The following is a 20,837-nucleotide window of genomic DNA, read 5'->3' as shown; positions in this document are numbered from 1 at the left end:
GAAAAGGATCATTTGAAGGTGTAGGGAATGTTGTGGAAAGCAGAGAAATGGGCTGAGCTTGGGGCTCATTCCAAAAATGGAATCTCATTCCAAAATGGGATTTCAAAATAGGCCACCACATGAACTGGTCCCAGAAGGGCCTCTGGCTTTACTGTCTATGAAAAGGGGATCTGATCCGCAACCCTCCCTACTTCTGGGAATGCTGTGAAGAGCAAATGGGACAAAAAATTTGGAAGAAGATTCCAAACAGGCGATGCAAGCATAAAGTATCATTATTTCTTTCTCTGTAGAGGGGTCGTGTGGGTGAATATGAATTAGGTTATGGTGGAGACACAAACCATCCAAATAGGATACACTGCACCTTAGTTTCTTTACCTCTCATATTTCTGCCGCCTCTATGGTTTATAAGGTATGTAATACTCTCTCTGTAAGACAGAGAGAGAGTGTGTGTGTGTGTGTGTGTATTTAGGAGGAAGAAGGAAGAAAGGCTGCGTTTAACATCTGAATGCTGATTCCGTAAAGAAGGCTGTGGAAAGACCTGCCCGACCCTAGACCTGACTGGGCCCAAGCGTGTTGGTTTGCCTGCCTGCAGTTCCTATGGCAGTGGCTGGCTACGCGCAGAAGGCGGGAGTAACGCAGGGGGTAGGCCGGGCAGCGGAGGGGTGGGCGCAGCTCGAAGGGGCAGCCCGGGAGGGCGCGGGCCAATCGGAGCGCCCTCCGTCAGCGACCAATCACTGGCCGCCTCGCCCGGCAAATCTGCCCGGCAGTGCGGGGCGGGGCTGCCGGGAGTCCTGGTGCCGCCGGTTACACTTCTGAGCGCCTTCGGAAGCCACAGGGTAGGGGAACCTGTGCGGAGGAACCGGGGAGAGGTAGCAGGCAGGCCCAGCTTATGTGCCAGCCCAGTGACACACACAGAAGCATAAGTCAGGCTAAGGATGGTGCGTCCGGGCGCTCACGTGTGTATTACAGAACCACCGGCAGGACTATTTGCGATGTGGGCACCTGTCGTGTGAGTGCCTCCGGGCGTGGTTGCTCATGGGACGTTCAGTTTTTGCATGATTTATTTCGAGGGGCCTACCTTCCTCTGGCGTCAGAGGAGGAACCTAAGAAGTTTAGCGGAGCCGGGTTTCAGCAGATTAAGGGAGTAGAACAGCGGCTGGGCCAGAGAGGGTGGGGACTGCAGGTGCTGGGGGCTAGGGAACCACCTATTTGCCCCGTCTCCCCACCTGAAAGGCCTTTTGAGCAGGCTAGCGTGACAAAGGTGGCCCTAAAATGCTCGAGAGCCCGGGCAATGATGATCGCTGAGTGAGTGGCACTGGGCTGAGCCTCAGCAGTTGACTGACAGAGAGGGATGCTAGCAGTTAGGAAGGTTAGGAGGAAACTCAGGATGGGGACCATCTGCTCCCCCAACCCCAGCGGGACAAAGACATCCTTGGAGGTCTGCAATGCTGACTGGATGGCCTCACTCCCTCCTCACCTCCACAACGTACCCCTTTCCCATCTGGCAATCCCAGGTATTCTTCTATTCCTACTTGTTCCCACTGTGTTTGCTTCTGCCATTTTAGTGTTGTTAATGGGTTGGGCTGCATTTCCATTGTGCTGAGAAAGTAATTGTCAGTGACCTTAACTAAACCGCTTTTTATTTCCAACCAAAAACTTAACACTGATGCGGCTGCTGTAAAGAGATTTAAGTCCTCTGCATCATTGGACTTAAGAGGACTCAAGAGAACAGAAGCACCATTTTTTGTTTGTTTGTTTGGGTCTTTTTGTTTTGTTTTTACTTGAAAGCCTCATTCTAAGAACATTAACTTCTTAATTGTGGGACCAGGGTCTGTAAGAGGTTCGTTTACTTGAAATCACTCAAAAAGGAGATATCAAGGGTAATGAATATAAAGTCATTAACAATTTTAGATCTGGATCAAAATTAATACTGTAGGGTATTTCCTTTCTCATTTATCTGACCTTGCCTAGTGGGGAGAGAAACAAAAAATGGATTAGCATTAAGAATAGGTTCAGAACCAGGACTGAGTATAAAAACACATATTTTTGTTGCTGAAAAAGCCAGAAATAGAGAATGCAGGTGCTCATCACAGGCAGTCATTAGGTGTGATAAGGTGGTGGTGTTTGAAGCTTTGTCTCTCTATGTATATACACAGATGTCTGCCTGGCTGATCTAGAACTGAAGCCTTGAAAAGCACTTCTGCACCAGCCACTTTTCCGCTCCTGGGGGTTTTGTACCATGACATCACTCTCATTAGATTTGTTAAATGTGTCCTCTTCCTTCCTCCCAATAGCTGGTTAAAACATGGTTTCTAGGGAAGGAGGTTTGGACTACAGGGATCTTGGTCTCTTGTGCTGGGCAAAGTCCTGGATTCTGATACTTGGAAAGCACTCCTAGGAGCAGGAGATGGACCAGTGCCAGTCCTCTCTCTCACCTGGAGGCATAACAATTGACTTCACCCCTAGACTTCCAGACAAACTCCCAAGCATCCCTGGGAGCAGTCAGCTTTTTGGTGGCAGACAAGATGACCTCATGCAACCCCAGATCTTTGCTTTCTATGCATGAGAAAGAGCCAGGCTGGCTTCAGATGCAGCCTTTCCTTCCTTGCCTCTTCTTTTGGAGGTCTTCCAGGTTCATTGTCCTCATGGGCTCTTGTTGCTTTTGAGCAAGGAGAGAGTTGCTGAATATCTTTATAGTTATGATCACTTGTGTTTTATCAGCCATTGACTACAGCTCCTTGGGAAATGCCAGATGGTTGTGCTTCAGAACACGTCTTTTCCATGTTTAATTGACGCCTGTGGAGTCATCCCTGAAATGATACACAGGCCTCTTTTAACATGAGTCATTTGTCTTTAGGCTCTCTAATGGAATTGTTTTGTCAGGTGGTACAGCAAGTAGTACGTGTTTGCAAACAGAATGGCATCTTAGGCAGCGCTAAATGGCTCTATCATTCAGGGCATGTCCTGGTAGGCTGGAGCTTCCTCCTTCCTGTTGTACTTTGGACTGTTCAGACCACAGCAGCAGCCCTGTCCATGGCGTGGCTATGCACTCTGACTCCCAGACTCCAGAAAGGAGCTGGGCATTTTTTCTGCGATCTATAGGTATCACCCAGTTACTGGAATTGTCAGTTTGCAAAGAGCAGAGCCTGCCATTGTGACTGGAAATGCTATGGTTAGCTACCATGGGGGACACAGGAATTTGTTCACCCTGCTTTGTGAAGTTTAGTTTTTCCATGCAAAAAAAAAAAAAAAAAAAGATTCTTTAAAAGAAACAGAACTCATTGCTGTGAATGCCCTTTTCCCAGCAACAGAAGGGACATGAGTGTATGTATATATAAGCTCAAGACAGGAAAATCACATATTAAGTGCTAGCCATTCATGGGCCCTCTCCCCCTTCTCCCCCCTCCCCCCTGCCTCTCCACTAGTTCTCTTTTCCCTACCTCAAGCTTGGTATTCTCCAGCTAAGGACTAGCAGTAAAGTTTTGCCCAGACTTACTGAGAGATGCTGAAACACAGACGATGTTCACGAGGTGGAGGCCACCATCTTCTTCCCTTTTCCTCTCTTCCTCTTCCCCCTCATCATCACCTTCATCATAATAGCCATTATTTACTGAGTACTCCCATGTTACACCTGCTGGCATGCATTACCTCCAAGATGGGTATTAACATCCTCAATTTAGAAATAAGAAAATTATTATCCAGAAAGATTAAGTAATTGTCTCAAGATCACACAAGTTGTAAACAGCAGAACTAATATTTAAGCCCCTAGGTAGCTGGCTCCAAAAACCCATACACTGTCCCTGTGCCCCTAAGGAGGACTTTGGAAGTGCAGAGCAAGCAGCTGGGGGGCTGGGGGAGAATTCTCTAACTGCAATCCAGTTTTCCCAGACCATCTTCTGCAACAGATGAAAGGATTTTCAAAACTAGATGGTCTTTATCTGAGTGATTATGTATCACTAGCTAACTAGAACACACATAGATATGTATATATCTTATACCTCTGAATAATATAAATATATCTATTTCCCTATTTTATCTGTAAAGATATGTATCTCCCTATTCAGAATTGCAACCCAGTAAGTTATCCTTATTTGGAATTGGAACCCAGTAAGTTTTAAATTCAAATATAGTGTTTAGACCTATGCAGTGTGGGCATGTGTGCTTGTGTGTGCCGACCCAGGGCATCTGTAATATTGGATCAGCTCTGTCAGGGTGGGGGTGGGGTGGCAGTGACATGGGAAAGGGCAGGGAAAAGGCAGGGGTTCTGGCATTGATAGCAGAACTGGGATGGAGTGAACTATGTCAGATTTGACTGCATCTGCTGCATTTGCCTAAATCGTGATGGGAGAGAACAAGTGTGAATGTGCGCCTCTCAACAAAGCCTTGATGTATTATTTTCCTTCCACAACTGTTAAGAACACCTGTTAATGACCAGTGTCACCCAAACATATTGGCATAGCTTGGAGAAGAACCTCAGAACAATTCTCCCTGCCAACTGCAGAGAATGACTGGAGACCCTAGGGGTAAAAAATCTGCAAACTGCAAAAGTCACATTTTTAAATTAAAACTTTAAACTCTATAAACCATTTTGCTGATTTAGTGAAAGCATGGCTTGCTTTATGGACAAAGGACTGATAAGAAATCTTTTTTTCTATAGTGAATACAGCTTTTCAGTGAATTCTTTTTCTCTGTATATTTTAATGCTTTTTCTACATTTTAAACCATGCTCTTTCCCCTTCTTTTTATTAAAGGTAAACTATTGGTCTGTTGGAAAGAGCCTTGAACATAAGGGTCTCAAAATGTGATATCACTGATTCTGACAGTGATACCAAAGAATTTCTGTATCTGAATTTCTCAGAACTTAGTTTCCTCATTTGTAGTAAAGATATTGGATTAAATGAAATGTAGAGTCCTTTCCCAATTAAAAATCTTTTGATGAATTTTAAGGTTTTTTGTTTGGTATTTTCGTTTGTTTGTTCGTTGCCTGTTTGCCTCCAAATATGGAAGAATGAGTGGATCATTTTCGATCTGAAGGCTATTTCTTTTATGCCTCTTTAGAACAAGAAATTATTTTTGGCAAGTGCAAACAAGGACTCACAAGTGCCAGAATGAGGCATGGTCTTCTCACTTTAGCATCCTAAAAGGGACTATAGAATAGTTCAAATTGAACAGACTTGGGAGTACCTTCTAAGAAACCTCCATGCTCAGGCCTGTGGGAGACCCCAAGGTGAATCAGGCATCAACCCTGCTGTCAAATGAGCTTACAACCTAGTGCTGGAGATATTTATACATGTCCGTATAGCTATGTATGTATATCTTTACCATACACAATTAAAAAAAACCTAACTGAGGTGCATACTAAAACAAAGATGTAAGTTAGTGTTACAGAAGCACACAGAATGGAAAGGTTAATTCCAATGTTTAAGAGTTGGAAATACTTTCTTGAAAAAAAAAAATGGAATTTGACCTGGGAAATAGTCAAGACTCAAGGAATATGGCCTGGGGGTCAGAATTGGGAAGAGAGCTTTCCAGGTGAAATAGGCTGGTTGGACTAAGGAATGGGGGGATACTTGGAAAATGGCCAGAGGATTCCCTCTGCTGCCCCCCAGTAATGCTATGTTGATGTCTTTTTTTTTTTTTTTTGTCTTTTTTTCTTTTTAGGGCCACACCTGCAGCATATGGAGGTTCCCAGGCTAGGGGTCTAACCACAGCCACAGCAACTCAGGATCCAAGCCGAGTCTTCGACCTACATCACAGCTCAGGGCAACGCCAGATCCTTAACCCACTGAGTAAGGCCAGGGATAGAACCTGCATCCTCATGGATGCTAGTCGGGTTTGTTAACCACTGAGCCATGACAGGAACTCCTGTGTTAATATCTTTATTTGCACCTCTCCCCACATTTCTATTTCTAGGTATCTGTCTTCCATATGAACAACTGGTACACAGAGAACGTGGATTTTTCCCTTTATAACCCTAAATCCTAATCCAGGTGGCAGCTCTGTCATTGGTGACTGTAGAGTGAATGGCTTAGTCCTTGGAACTGGAGTGCTAGAGGAGTGGCTTGCAGCCACTCTCATTTTCAGCTGTGATCAGAGCTAAACTGAATAGGTTGGTTAGGTTCACCTTCTGTAAATGCCCCATGAAACACTGAACATTTTCCAATCCCTTTCTTGTTATCTCTGCAGAATATTCCTGTAGCTCGAGATAAGGCTCAGTGCTAAGCCCCATTGGAAATGGAAATTCTGAGCCCCACTGGAAATGGAAATTCAGAGTAAGATGGTCAGAGGGTCAGAAGCAGATCTCTGATGTCACTTGTGTCCTAGGCTCAGTTCTCTCACCCTGCATCGTTTCTGCCCTCCTCCTTCCCTTGTCCAGTCTGAATGTCTCATGTTTCCTCTCTGGCTGCAGCCTCAGCCTGCTCTCATTTCTTGTTCCCCTCTTCCCCTTTCTTCCCCTGACCTGGCCTGTCCCCGGGCCTCTCCCTTTCCAGTGCTGGCTGTTGCTCTGCTGCTCTTCACTGCTTCCAATTCCCAGAGCCTTCTCTGTCCTCATCTTGCTGATGATCCGCCCTTTGTTCCTTTTCTACCTTTCTGGAATCCTGTGTTTTTTGGGGTTTTTTTGTTTTTTTGTGTTTTTTTTTTTGGCTTTTAGGCCCACACTCGTGGCATATGGAGGTTCCCAGGCTAGGGGTCGAACTGGAGCTGTAGCCACCGGTCTACATCACAGCCACAGTAATACCAGATCTGAGCCACGTCTGTGATGTACACCACAGCTCATGGCAATGCCGGATCCTTAACCCATTGGTCGAGGCCAGGGATCGAACATATGTCTTCATGAATCCTCTTCAGATTCATTTCCACTGAGCCACAACAGGAACTCCCTGGAATCCTGTTCTTTTCCTTTCCAACCCTGCCTTTGTCCCCTTGGTGGTTTCTATAGCTCTTTTCCTGTGGTCCCACAGTCATACCCCGTGTGTATGACACAGAGACAAAATCACTATGGGAGCAGGAGTTAGAGAATCATTACTCAAACCCTGCTTCTGGAAGTTGGATCAGGTCTGGTGTATCTCACAGAGATGGAGATCCCAAAAGGGTACAAGACACATTGAGGCACAGGAAGTTTAGGTTGGCCCCACTTTGGGGATATCCTGAGCCATGAGCTGGCCTTGGAAGAGATCATTCTCCTACAGGATCTGAGGCTGTAGAAAACCAAGGACCAAGCTGAATCTACCAGGGCTGACCCAACCAAGGGAGAAAAAAAAAAATCACACAGGACCAAAATGTTCTTTGGGTTTTTGTTGCTGTTGTTTTTTTCTCTGGGTGGTCCCAGTGAGGAATAAAAAGAGGCTATGATTTGGTGTTTGCATTAGTAGGTTTCTCTTCTCAGAAGATCTGTTACTTCCTGAGATCCTCTTGAAGCCTCAGTATCAAAAAAGCCACAGGGAATTCGGGAATCACACGTGTCTGTAAGAAGCAGAACCATGCATGGGTTGGCTTAGAGCGTTAATGCTAGAGCCACAGTGTCTGCATTTGAATCCCAACTCTGCCTGTCATGACTTTGTGACCTTGGGCGAGTTACTTAACCACTCTGTGCTACAGTGTTCTCTCTAAAACAGAGATAATAATGACACTACCTCATTTGATTAGTGTGAAAATTAAATTAGTTCATATAGCATGCTAAGAACAGTCTGTCACAAAATAATGTAGCCTTAAAAAAAGTATTTGTGACTGTCACTATTGAAAGCCTGTGTTTAGAATGGACAAGAAAAAAGAGGTGTAAAATGCAGTCTACACCCTCAGGTAATTTGCAGTGTAGTTAAGGAGCTGACCTTCCAATTAAGCCATGTGGCTCAGTGTTCTCTGTCTGACCAGATCAGGATAACGTGAATGGTCATCCTGTCAAAGGGACTTAGCGTTAAGGGAAGGCTACATGGAGGGTTGCCCAGGATGTGAGGGTGACCAAGGGAACTTTAAATGCAATCTGAGTGCAGCTGGTCAAGAGAGCACGAAAATCCTCTTTAGCTACTTTGTCTTCCTGTCCCAAGCTCAGCTGTCAAACTTTGTCATCTCTAGCCATCCAAAGCCTTTGGGAAAAATGTAACTCTCTGTGACAGGGCCATATTGCTGACTTTGCTTCTGCTTCCCTCATGGCCCCATCACCAGCCCTCCTAACCCAGTCATTTTGTTCCCAGATCAAGAGTGGGAATACTACAAAATGCTTTCCTTTAAATAAATCTTTTTACACATACACAACACACACACACACACACTGGGCCATGACCTTGGCCTCACCTTCAAGAGAGCCCAAGTTCTACTGCCTGCTGTTGTTTACCCTTTATAAAGATCCTGCAAGACAGACCCACTGACATTTCAGGTCCTAGGAGCCTGCTACTGTCACATGCATGCTGCTGTTTCAGACGAGCTTCTGACATTGAGGATTTAGTTTCTGACATGTGCTCTTACCTGACCTCTACTCCACATCCCTCCTGGCCTCTGAGAGCTTAAAAGTACAGGCACACTACAGGGGAGGATCTCGAAATGCTTAAGCTCCCGTGATTTGCCTTTGGGAAAAGTGCAGACCACTCTGTAAATGCTGACTAACCCCAATTTGAGTTTCAAACCAGGCCTGCAGAGGCGGGATTATTTATAGATATTGTAATAGGTGGGTGTGTTTGTGTGTGAGAGAAGAATGTGAACACACGTCAAGAACCAAATTTAGGCGAAGGAGGACTGTGACTAAATCTGTTGGAGTATTTACACTCGTGGATAAATAGGAGTCCTTCCACTTTCTCACATCTGTAGGAATGTGGGCTACATTGTTGAACGCTCACGACGTTCAAATAGTTCTTAAGAGGATGACATTAGTAGATCTCTAGGGAGCTTCCAGACAGCATGGGTTAGGCTACAGCAGCCTGCAGTGCTCTCAGGGGGATGTCTAGGCTGCACTGTCTATGAAACACCAGCAGTCTTTTTTGGATTCATTGTCTATGAAGCAGTTGACATTTTCCAAGAGAATAACAGGGTTTTGAAAAATAATTTCCAACTATTCTAGAACTATTGGCTGGAAGGTATTATGTCTTCTCAGAGACTACCCTACTACTCATTTCTTCTCTGTACAGACCTGATGAAATCTAAATAAGGAAAAAAAAATAGAAGGCAGTTGTACCCCATAACACAAATGTCTCAAATGTGGCAGCATCTGCAGTAATGGTGTGACTGAGAATCCTGCCTAGACTCAGGCAGACTGGGGGGAATACTTTATGAACATGGATGACTTGAAGGCTTATATTCTGGAAGCAATATTCTTAAAGTACAGTTGAAACCAGATGAAAAAAAAATGTTGAACAGGTAAAGGTGAAGGCAATGTCCCTTCCTTGCTCCCTGGGTCTGAGTTTAAGTGGTCATCCTGCCAGGAGGTGTCCGTGTAGATCCTCATAAGTATTATCTGAGCACGTTATGCAAGTTTGGCCTAAAAAAATTAAAGATATCTGTTTATTCCTTCTGCTTCTTTTGGTTGTCATTGCCTGTATTTTAAAGATGGATTCATTTAAAAGGAAAGTACTTATTCAAAGAATATTTATCAAGCGCCCTTTTGTGTCATGTACTATGTTAAATTAGGTGAATATGGAGATAAATAAGATTCTTCTCCTTGCTTTTCATGAATGTATGATCTTAGAAGAAAGCCAAAATTCAGACACTATGGAGAAAAATGGATAGGGTACAATGACACTCAGAAAACCGATACCAATTCTGTTACCAGAAAGAGAAGGAAAGCTTGGTAGACTGGGCTTCCAAGGAGACATGACCTTGGGCTGAGTCATGAAGAGCAATTAGTAAATAACCAGTGGGTGTTACAGGTAGAAAGAGGGAAATGGTGCAGAGGTACTAAGGACTGAGAACTAAGGTGACCTTGAGGAAACCTAAGCATAGATTTCATTTAAAGAAGGTTCTGGAAATGCAGCTGGGAAAGTACTGAGCCTTCTGTTTCATGCCAAGATTAAACAGTAAACGTTATCCTGAAGGCAAAAAGCAGCCGCTGAAGGACTTGGTCAGGAATGGATTAAAAGCCCTAAACAAATTGCATAAGCATGAAGAGAAACAAAGTGACCCATCAGTTGTGAGGGATGCTGAGGGGTAATGTGAAAAATTCATAATTTCTTTCATTCTGTGTAATACATATATGTTGGTTATCTTCCATGTCCCAGGCCCTCTCCTCGGCACTGGTGATTCATTGATGATCAACACAGACATGGTGTCTGCCTTCAAAGACCCGACTGTCTAATTAGAGAAATGGACATTTAATTGAACAGTTATAACACAATATACTATGTAAGATGACAGGAGAGGTAGAGATTACTGTTGGAAGAAGCACATAGCAGGCATGTCTTAACAAGACTTGGGAATCCAAGGAGGCCTCTGGGAAGAAGTGATGTATACACTGCATCTGAAGAATGCATAGGAACTAGACCCCGGGGTAAGAGAAACAAGGCTAGGAGTGTCCTAGGCAAGGAAACAATATGGGTGAAGACCTTGAGGAGAGAAAATGGCCCATTTAACAAACCAGAATGGTCCAGTGTAGTTTACCCTAAGCTAGGAGGGGGCAAGGAATAAAGTGGCAGCTTCTGAGAGGTCTAATAAGCCATGTTAAAGTGGTTTAGCTTTTTACCTTAGGAGGTGCAAGAAGGGTGTTCAGCAGATGAATGACAAAGCAGCTCTGTGTTTTGGAAGGAACAGTCTGGCTGCAGTCCACAAATGTATTTGATTTGGGAAGTACCATAACCAAGGAGACCACTTAGGTTGTGGGTGGGGTCATCCAAGTGAGAGATGATGCTGACCTGAGGAAGAGAGTGACAGTGTGGACAAAGGAAAAGGGACAGACATAGGAGATAGATCTGTAGATATATAGATTCCATCAGTAGGACCTAGAATCCACTGGAGGATAAAAGAGAAGGTACAACTGTCTTAGGTAACTGACCAAGGATGGCATTCCCAAAAATAAGGATACAGGAAAAGGAGCAAGTCTAGGGGTGATGAAGGGGAGTAGATATGCTTAGTTTGGAACATGCTGAGTTTGAGGTACTCATGGGACATTTCAGAATTGGGAGACGTCCAATGGACATGACTTCAGAGCTAATTCTTACAATTTGCCCAACCCCCTACCCTCACTCACAGCTACTATGATATTCAATATAAAATGATTTGAGTTTGAAATCAGTATCTTTTCTAATATGTTTCTAAAACTTCAACTATCTTGAAATTCTAGTCTCAGATAAGCAGCCCTCCCAAGCTCATCTAGTGTTCTGCTTGTTCTGCGTGAATTCTGTCATCTCTTGTTCACTATTTCCTCTACCATCTTGGCAGCCTGGGGTGAGGGTGGGGGTTAGTTCTGTGCACTACATCGCAAACCAGCTTTTAGTTACATAACCACACTATCAAATACCATTTATTTTACACACTGATACCCCAGGTTACATCATGAGGTTTATTAGTAAAAGAATTTTGGAGTAGAATATGTAACATAACTTTTTCTCCTACCCTAAATATTTTCCCATTTTTCTCTAAACCTTCCTATTGTTCTTTTGTGTTAAAGGGAAAGATTGTTAAAATATGATTATCCCAGAATGAAGAAAGCTCGTCAGGAGATGACCGAGTGCCTTCTGTGTGGTTTTTCTTTACTAAATAGATGATGTCATCGCTCAGAGACAGAGCAGGGTGACAGTAGGAAGACTTTTTTCTTAATGACTTACCTATATGGGATCTTATTTGGGGATTAGCGTCTATTGGACGTTTAAGGAAGAGAAAGTCTTGTCAAAGAAAAATAGATACCTCTCGATATCTAGAGGGCTTTAAAATGCCTCTAGTACATGGAATTGAAAACCCTTTGGAGTTCCCATTGTGGCACAGCAGAAACGAATCTGACTAGTATCCATGAAGGTACGAGTTCGATCCCTGGCCTCCCTCAGTGGGTTAAGGATCTGGCATTGCCATGAACTGTGGTGTAGGTCGCAGACATGGCTTGGATCCTGAGTTGCAATGGCTGTGGTGTATGCTGGCAGCCTTAGCTCCGATTCCACCCCTAGCCTAGGAACTTCCTTATGCTGCAGGTGCAGTCCTAAAAAAAAAAAAAAAAAAAAAAAAAAAAAAAAAGGAGCAGCAAAAATAAATAAAACCTTTGACCCACATAAATCATAAGATACTGAAGCTGATTTGGAGACTGTCTAGGGCAATAAATTCCCTTGGTGCCATGCAGAGTTCTTGGGAGGCTTGGCTCCTCCTTGAAGCACACCCCCACCCCCGCCGCAAGGATGCCTCAAGGCTAGGAGTAAGAGTGTCTGGACAGGCCTTTAACCAGTTCTACTTGCGTTTGTTTTTACATGTTAGTACTTCATTTGACAACATTCCCAGTCTGAAAACCTCTGATTTACTTCACTTTTCTCCAGATCATCCAGCCAGTTGGGCTAGACCAGGATCAGCTCTCTGGATTCCCAGGCAGATGTCTGTCCTCAGACACTGGGATGCCCCTTGGCTTCTCAGCCCATGAAAAACATGTTGATCATCCTCAGCTTCCAAATGTTCTGCCTTGCTTCGAAACATAGTTGCTTCATCGCCCTGTGAATAATTATGAATTAAATAGGCAACTGATTAAAAATTAAATTGGCCACATGGCCTTCTCAGATTTTGCGGGCAGTTTAATGGTATTATTAACACTCTCTCACATGCCCCATCGAAAATAATCAAGTGTGATGGGTCAGGTTCATCTCGTTGGGTTGGCAAGCTTTAAAGATATTCTTTGATTTGAGAAATTGCTCAATGGTACCCTGATCTTGAACCTTGGACTCATGTCAGCTGTATTTTGTGTTTCCTAAAGATGCCTCAGCCTTTCTGTACTTGCCAATATGGAGTCACGTTCTCTACAAATGCTGATTTTTTTCCCAGAGACCTAATTTAGGTGCGTGAGGCAGGAAGCCCCAAAGAGATGTTATTAAAAGATACTTTGCATGAGCATAAATTGCAGGAAATCTACTCTCTGCCATCTACTCTAATTTTCCTTTTAAATTGTTCAATGCAATATTTTATTCTAGCTGCTCCTTTAGTCATCCTTTATGGTTTATTTTTGTCCTCTGTGTTTTCTAACACATCCCTCTTCATTGACCCAGATAACTCAAGCTAGAAGGACAAGTGGAGATAAATGGAATGGGGGGCGTACAGGTGCTGGGGGAGAGAGGTGCAGGGAGTGACCTCTGCCTGTTTGAGGAAGATGAATGGACCAAAGAGAAATCTGAGAAAAGGTCAAGAGACCTGGGTTCATCTGCCCTAAGCAACTCTCTAAACAGCTGTTCATTCAAGTGAGCCTGCTTGCACTTATTCTGTGTACATGTATTCGGTACTGACTAAATACCAGCAACTTAGTGAGTATGGAGATGTGGGCATGAATTAGACATGACCCCATGCTCAGAATCTCTCAGTCAGCTGTCAGTGACAGACATGGAGATCATTACCGCCAGTGTCCCAAGCAGCACAAGGCAAAGAGCAGGTAAATCTGCTTGGTTGAGTCACGTGAGCTCCCAGACAAATGATTGTGGTGCGAGTCATATACAAGTAATTAAAATGGAAAGGCAAGGAACCATGAGATTGCTCCTAAGGACTCTAAAAGGTTTTGCTTTGTTTTGTTTTTTCATCTTTTTAGGGCCATACCCTTGGCATATAGAGGTTCCCAGGCTAGGGGTTGAATCAGAGCTGTAGCTGCTGGCCTACACCACAGCCACAGCAACTCAGGATCCAAGCTGTGTCTGTGACCTACACCACAGCTCACGACAATGCCGGATCCTTAACCCACCAAGCGAGGCCAGGGATTGACTCTGTGTCCTAATGGATGCTAGTCAGATTCCATTCAGCTGAGCCAGGACGGGAACTCCAAAGTGGATTTTTGTTGTTATTTTCGACAAATCTTCTGCTGTATTCAATGACCATAAGGCCCAATTCTCATACATATTTTTACAAATAAGTGTTCTTAGCTCAGGCCACAGAAATGTTTTACTATAGATGATTATAACTGTTCAGATCAAATCTATTGAAATATTTATAGAGATTAAATACCTAAGTCATAGTAAGAGATGATTTTCTACAAAAGCTGCCCTAAACATCTTCAGCATTTAAGGACATGCTCATTTATGTCTGTTCTTAATATTTTTATCTCTATCTATCTTTAATTTTTATTGGCATCGGAAGCAGTATAGAGAAGTAGTTCAGCACATGGGTTCTGTTTTAGTGGCCCTAGGATCAAATCCCAGTTATAGCTATGTGACCTTGAACAAAAAGTTTAACCTCTCTGTCACTTAGTTTTCTCATCTATAAAATGGAGATATAGTACCTGTTTCACAAGTGCAAAGTAGGAGGAAGCACAGTCCACAAGACCACCCTAACTCTGACACCAGGTACAAATTTGAGGGTCCTCAAGATCACCCTTAGTGTGGACAATTTACTATAAGGACTGACAGATCTCACAGAAAACTGTTATACTCAGTTACTGTTTATTACAGCAAGGCCACAGATTACAATCAGCCACATGAAGAGCCCAGGGAAGTCTCAAATGTGTCCTCTCTCAGGACAGTGCTGGTGTCCTGGTCTTGAAGTGTGATGATACGTACAAAGCACTGCTAACCCGAGATGCTTGACCAATCCTTGGTGTCCAGAGTCTTTGTTGAGGGTCCACACAGCTGATCTCAGCATCCAGCCCCACCCCCACCCCCGCAGTGGTCAAGCCTGTTCCCAAGTGACTCAAAACCCTCGCCATAAATCTCATCCTTAGACTTTTTTGATGTGGCCCCAAAGCTCCCAGGTAAACAGAGATACTCTTTATCAGGCAGGATATTCAAGGGCTTAAGAGATTACCTTCCAGGGGCCAAGGACAAAGACTAGACCTCTCTTTGGGTAAGGTTATTAAATTCTTTACTCATAAAACAAATGTTAAATTCTTTACTTAAACAAATGTGTTTAAGAGTTAGATAATACCTAGGGAGTTCCTGTTGTGGCTCAGTGGTTAACGAATCCGACTAGGAACTATGAGGTTGTGGGTTTGATCTCTGGCCTTGCTTGGATCCCACGTTGCTGTGGCTCTGGCATAGGCCGGCAGCCACAGCTCCGATTAGACCCCCAGACTGGGAACCTCCATATGCCGCAGGTGCGGCCCTAGAAAAGGCAAAAAGACAAAAAACAAAAACAAAAACAAAAAAAAACGCCCCCAAAACAAGAATTAGATAATACCTGCAGTGGGCTTAGAATATTGCCTAATATAATCTGGATATATATCTATTATTATTATTAACAAACCTTTTTGATGGCCTACTATGTACCTAGCATCATACTAGATATATCATACAGAGCACCTTCAGGAAATCTTTAAAAAATTGACAAGGTGTAGTTGAGAATCTTGTAGGAGAGATAATAAGGTTTAAGTTAAACCAACAAAAGCAGGAGTTCTTGTGGCTCAGCAATAATGACCTCAACTAGGTGAAGTTTCCATTAGGATGCAGGTTTGATCCCTGGCCCCGCTCAGTGGGTTAAGGATCCAGTGTTACTGTGAGCTGCGGTGTAGGTTGCAGACACAGCTCATATCTGGCATTGCTGTGGCCGTGGCATAGGCTGGCAGCTGCAGCTCCAATTCAACCCCTAGCCTGGGAGCTTCCATATGCCGTAGGTGCAGCTCTAAAATAATAAAAAGCAGAATGAGGTGAGTACAGTAAAGAAACAAGCAAATTGTGCTAGAGATCAGGAGAAGGGATGGCTACTTCCAGGTAAGGGTTAAGGGACAGCTGCCCCAGAAGGGCACTGGTGAGCTGCACAGAAGGGCAGGGAGGATTCAGTAGGGGGGTGGAGGGTTTTCCAGATGGAGGGAGCCACATGAATAAAATTTGAGATGGGAAAGCAAGGGCACTTCAGGGAACATGTGCTGCCATGGCTTGCTATAGGAACAATAGGAGGAGGAAATGGGAAAGGACTGCACAGACAGACTGCGAGTAGTTTTCAACGTGGTGCTGAACACTTTATGCTTTATCTCTACTCTAGAGAGCCAGTGACAATTTAGAGCCTAAAGAAAACCCTGAAAGAAAATAAGCTGTCTCATGTCTCCAGGATTTGAAACATGTTCTTTCCTCAACCACATCACCCTCCCGATAACCCCCATTTCACTTGACTAATTACACAAATCCTGCAAGAAACAGCTCAAGAACTACTTCTGTGCACACTTCCATTATGGAACCTGTTATGTGCCATTGGGACCTGTTTTCCACTCTATACACCTGGGCTTTGTCACCTGTATACTCCGTGTCTGTATATTTGTATAGTGGTTCAAAGGAAACAAAGGAGCCCGCCAAAGAGGAGAGAGACATTAAATCTTGAAATGGCTACAAAGAATTTAAACATAAAGTGTAGATATGTCTAGTTAATTTAAGGAGAAAGTAGGACACACAGGAAAAAATGAGTAATAATGCCTAGAGTAAGACAAAATGTTGTAACAGCATTGCAAAGTCTTGTCAAGGTGTCCCATGGCCTTAGTAGCAGTGATAGCAATAACATAATAATGGACAAAAGATCTTACTTACATGACACTTATAAAGTATTTTCTAGGTGCCTGATTCTGCTCTACTTGATTTATGTGTAAATCCAGTTAATCTTTACAACTAAGTAATGTTAAGTACTGTTATCTCCATTTTACAGATGAATAAATTGAGGTACAGAGAAGTTAAGCAACTTGCAACAAAACTGATAACAATACTACATTGCAAAACCTTGGCCTTGCCAAATTCATTTAACTGCATCTGAATAAAAGACATTCCTAGAATTGTTGATCGACCTAGTGTTGGGCTGTAACTTCAGTTCCTTTCGTTGGTTAGAATCAAGGGCAGTTTTCTTTTTATCTGAGGCATTTCTTTCCATGGCAGGCCTCTAAGGCCTGAGTGCCCCTGAGGATGGTGGTATTTGAAGGACCGCCTGCAAACCTGTTCCAGCTGAACAAGTCACTTTTTTTTTTTTTTCCAAGACCAGACATATAGGAGGCTTTTTATTGACTCAGAGCAAAAGCAGCCCAGTGGTTCAAGTGGACTGTGTAGTAATCACCCAGCAAGGCTCCAGCAGAGAAAATGTCTTTCTGCCTCTCGGCGGAAAGATCAGCAGAGGCTTTTAGCAGGTGTGTACTTGTCAGAACACTGGTCTTCCAGGGTGGGTGTGTTTTCCTTCAGTTTCCCTGTTGTGTATAATGTACAAATTTCCTTTAAACCCATCATTTCGTGTAATTTAGACTGCTACTGGTTGGATTTTCCCTCTCCCCTGTCAGAGCTCCTGGCTTAGTCTTTCATTTACAGGAAAGAAAAAAACTCCTCTTGTTTTGAGGGGCTCTAGCTGAGGAGCTTCCCTGGATCTCAGCTACTCAGCAGTTTGTCAAATGAATCTCAAAATAACCCTCCCCTGTGAAAACATTCAGCCAAGCTAGGTGATGAGGAAGGTGTTTTTTTCTAAGTCCCCATAATAAATTCCATAGAAATGTCCCACAAAGCAATGAAATATGAGTCATTTTGGAGTGAAGGGAACTATCACCTAAGTGCTAAACGAGAAATGAGCCATTGGCTAATGTATTCAATCGGGTGGTGTAGATCCATCGTTGGCCAGCTGGAAGGTGGTCCTTGTGAGAGTGAGAACCTAGTTGGTGTGAGGGAGAGAATTTCTCCAGCAGTTTGATGAAATTCTTAGATGAGCCAAAAATAAGTAAATTCCACTGTAAGCCTTGGAAATGATTTGCTTTATGCAAACATGATGAGTTAAACCTGTGAGCACATTTTTTGCTTAAGTGTAGCAAGTATGAAAGAAACATACCTTATTTCTTTGCATTGATTAATAATCTTTATTGAAATAGGGGCCTTTAATTAGCTGTTAATAAGTTAGAATTCTTGGATTCTTAAGATAGAAGAGACCCTAAAGCTCATTTGACCCACTGTCCTAAATCTGCAAATGGAAAAATTGAGCTCCAGTCGCACCTAAAAGATAAAGTTCATACAAGTAATCAGAGCAAAACCAACCCTGGGATTCAAGGCTTTGGGCTGTTTTAACCAAAAAAAAAAAAAAAGTCCTCAACTGAGAGAAGATTAGAGTGCCCTCTTGTGCCCATGAATGGAAATTCTTCATGTTTTTAACAGAATGTAAAATCATTTTAATCTCTCCACCAATTTTCCTGCATTGGGGTGAAGATCAGACGTTTAGCTCTGAAAATAAATCCTGTGATCACCATGTTATCAGAAGTACATGCACAATGCATTTAACCTACTTCATCAGTAAATATATGGAAACAGTAACACCATCTCCAAAGTAGTTTCCTGTGGACTGAGTCTGACAGACCTAGGTTTCTGTCCCAGGCAGCCACTGGAAATCTTTGTAATCCTGAATTAATTGCAAAACCAATCTGAACCTCAGCCCCCTCATCTGCAAAATGTGGATAATCACTGCCCTGCAGGACTGTGGCAGAAATCAAATGAGATCGTGTAAGTGAAGTGCCCAGCCTGACATTCCGTACACACCACGCACAGTAAATTGAAGTTATTAGTTATTTCCAGACGTGAGCCCCCACCAGGGATCATAGCAAGTTCATAGTGAGAGAACTGAAGTGAAAACACTGGAAAGTAAACAGAATGACCCTGGGATGCTTTTAGTTCTTGGACAAGAGGTTTTCATGAGCTCTAGGGGCAGAGGAAGTACATTTTAAAAGAAATACATACTAAATATGTGATTCCTCCAAAATAAATTCTTCCTTCAGATAGGGAAGTTAAAATGGAGACAGGCCCAACGGCTTTCCCACAGATGACATCTCTTTCAGGGGTAACACCTGGTCTTTGGCACTAAGGGCCCAGCAGTCAAAGGAAAATTCTCTGCTCAGAAAGAAAACTGTTTGCAAAATCAAATCAGATCTTATTTAAGGCATCAGTCCAGTTCTTTTAGAAGTCTTTATTTATTGAGAGGAGAACCATATTAAAGCCAGTAAAGAACAGAAGTGAAAAACAATAGTCGGGTGATCTCTTCCTTTTTCATTTTCCTTAACTCCTTATTTTATGAAACAAGCTATGTCAGCTTAAGCTTTCCTGCAGAATGACACTAAATCAAGTCCTTTTGCCCCAATGAACTTTCAAAGATTCTCTCCTCCCTCCAGTGATTCTTACAGCCGTCCTTTTCATACACGCGGGAGGGAGATATCATTATGTACAGTACAAGGAGACTTGACCTTTAAATGTCAGTGGAAGTGTGGCGTCTGGCGATTCTGTCTGTATCCTTCTCCCACCAGCTTATTGAAGAACTGAGGGAAATAGTCCAATAGTGTGTTAAGCGGGAAGGGATAGGGGCGAAAGGAGCCCGTACCAGTGCCTCTCTCTTTGTTTTCCCCTAACCAGGGAAAAGGAAAGGAAGGACTGGACTGACCTCTGTCATCCAAATACTTACCCTAGAGACCACAATCGCTGGGAGGTTCAAGTGGATTGTCGCACCGCAAGAGCTGATAAAAGTCTCCTCAGTTTGCTCGCCCCGCTCCTAAGGTCGCCCTTCCTTTGGGAGAATCTGTTAGTTCACCTAAGACAAATTCAGCAGGAGAGGCCCAGCCATTTTTTACTGATGGGAAAAAAAAAAAAAAAAAAAAAAAGTTAATCCTGGAGTTCCCCTCATGGCGCAGTGGTTAACGAATCCGACTAGGAACCATGAGGTTGTGGGTTCGATCCCTGGCCTTGCTCAGTGGTTTAAGGATCCGGTGTTGCCTAGAGCTGTGGTGTAGGTCGCAGACGCGGCTCGGATCCCGCATTGCTGTGGCTCTGGCATAGGCCAGTGGCTACAGCTCGGATTAGATCCCTACCCTGGGAACCTCCATATGACGCGGGAGCGGCCCTAGAAAAGGCAAAAAAAAAAAAAAAAAAAAAAAGTTCATCCTCCAGCCCAGGCGTGGTCGTGGAGGAGCAGAGGTGAAATCCATGGGCGCAGGCAGCGGCCCTCTGCTCAGCGGCGCATGCGCACTCGGCCATGCGCCCCAGCTGTAGAGCCCTGCGGTGGGCCCATGCTTGGCCCTGCGCTTTCTCGGCTGTGCGCTGCTGGAGCTGGGCTCCCTTTGCAGGCATAAATCATTAGTCAGTGAATGAAAAGGTATTCCCAGACTCAATCTTGGAAGTCTCTTATCTGTGTGTATTAGCTGAACAATATATTTTCTAGCTGCCCGAGGTTACCTGGATACTCAATTCCTGAAATACATCTCATTTGCTACTTGATGCTTTTGTCCTTTTATGCATCTTCTAGTTAGAATGCACCCTCCTCCAAAATCTATGTATCTTGCTTATGGATGTTTATAGACCAGCCCTCGTGGTCCAGTTTTAACTCCAGCATATCATGAAAAGGATTTTTTATAAAGGAAGCGCATCTCACCAGAGAGAAGCCTCCTCTTGTATGCTCCCCCTGCCCCGCCCCTGAATGTGATGCACCCTACTCCCGGCGAGGTCGGCCCCTGCCTGCAGACGCTGGCCTGGCCTGGCACTGGGCGGCAGGAGGCAAGGAAGAAACGTACCGCAGAGGAGAGCCCCTGGTGTGATGGGGCCTGAAACAGGGATGGACCAAGATACGTGTTTGCCTCACACAGGTTAAGATCAAGGCACCCCCTCCACAGTATCAGTTTAAAGATGTGTATTCAGGATTTATAGAGAAATGCGGAGGTGAAATTGTACATCTTTGAAAACTCCCCACTAGGTTAACTCCTCTCCCAGGTCTCTCTTCTCAGCCCTACACCCCGCCCCGGGATTCCTTTTCTTTCTCCTCCAGAGTCT

General features: G+C 43.8%; 1 protein-coding gene across 1 annotated transcript in view; it reads left to right on the top strand.

The window, feature by feature from the left end:
• The window catches only part of PLCXD2 (phosphatidylinositol specific phospholipase C X domain containing 2), a 54,055-nt gene continuing 33,979 nt past the window's right edge, over positions 762-20,837 (top strand). The window contains exon 1 of the mRNA XM_003358819.4: positions 762-1,514. Within this exon, the coding sequence (XP_003358867.1) occupies positions 1,352-1,514 (163 nt within the window). The 5' untranslated portion in view covers positions 762-1,351. The remainder of the gene's footprint in view (positions 1,515-20,837) is intronic.

Source organism: Sus scrofa, chromosome 13, assembly GCF_000003025.6.
Source record: "Sus scrofa isolate TJ Tabasco breed Duroc chromosome 13, Sscrofa11.1, whole genome shotgun sequence".
Taxonomy (NCBI): domain Eukaryota; kingdom Metazoa; phylum Chordata; class Mammalia; order Artiodactyla; family Suidae; genus Sus; species Sus scrofa.
The sequence above is the reverse complement of the archived record's forward strand: the minus strand, read 5'-3'. Positions and strand labels throughout refer to the sequence as shown.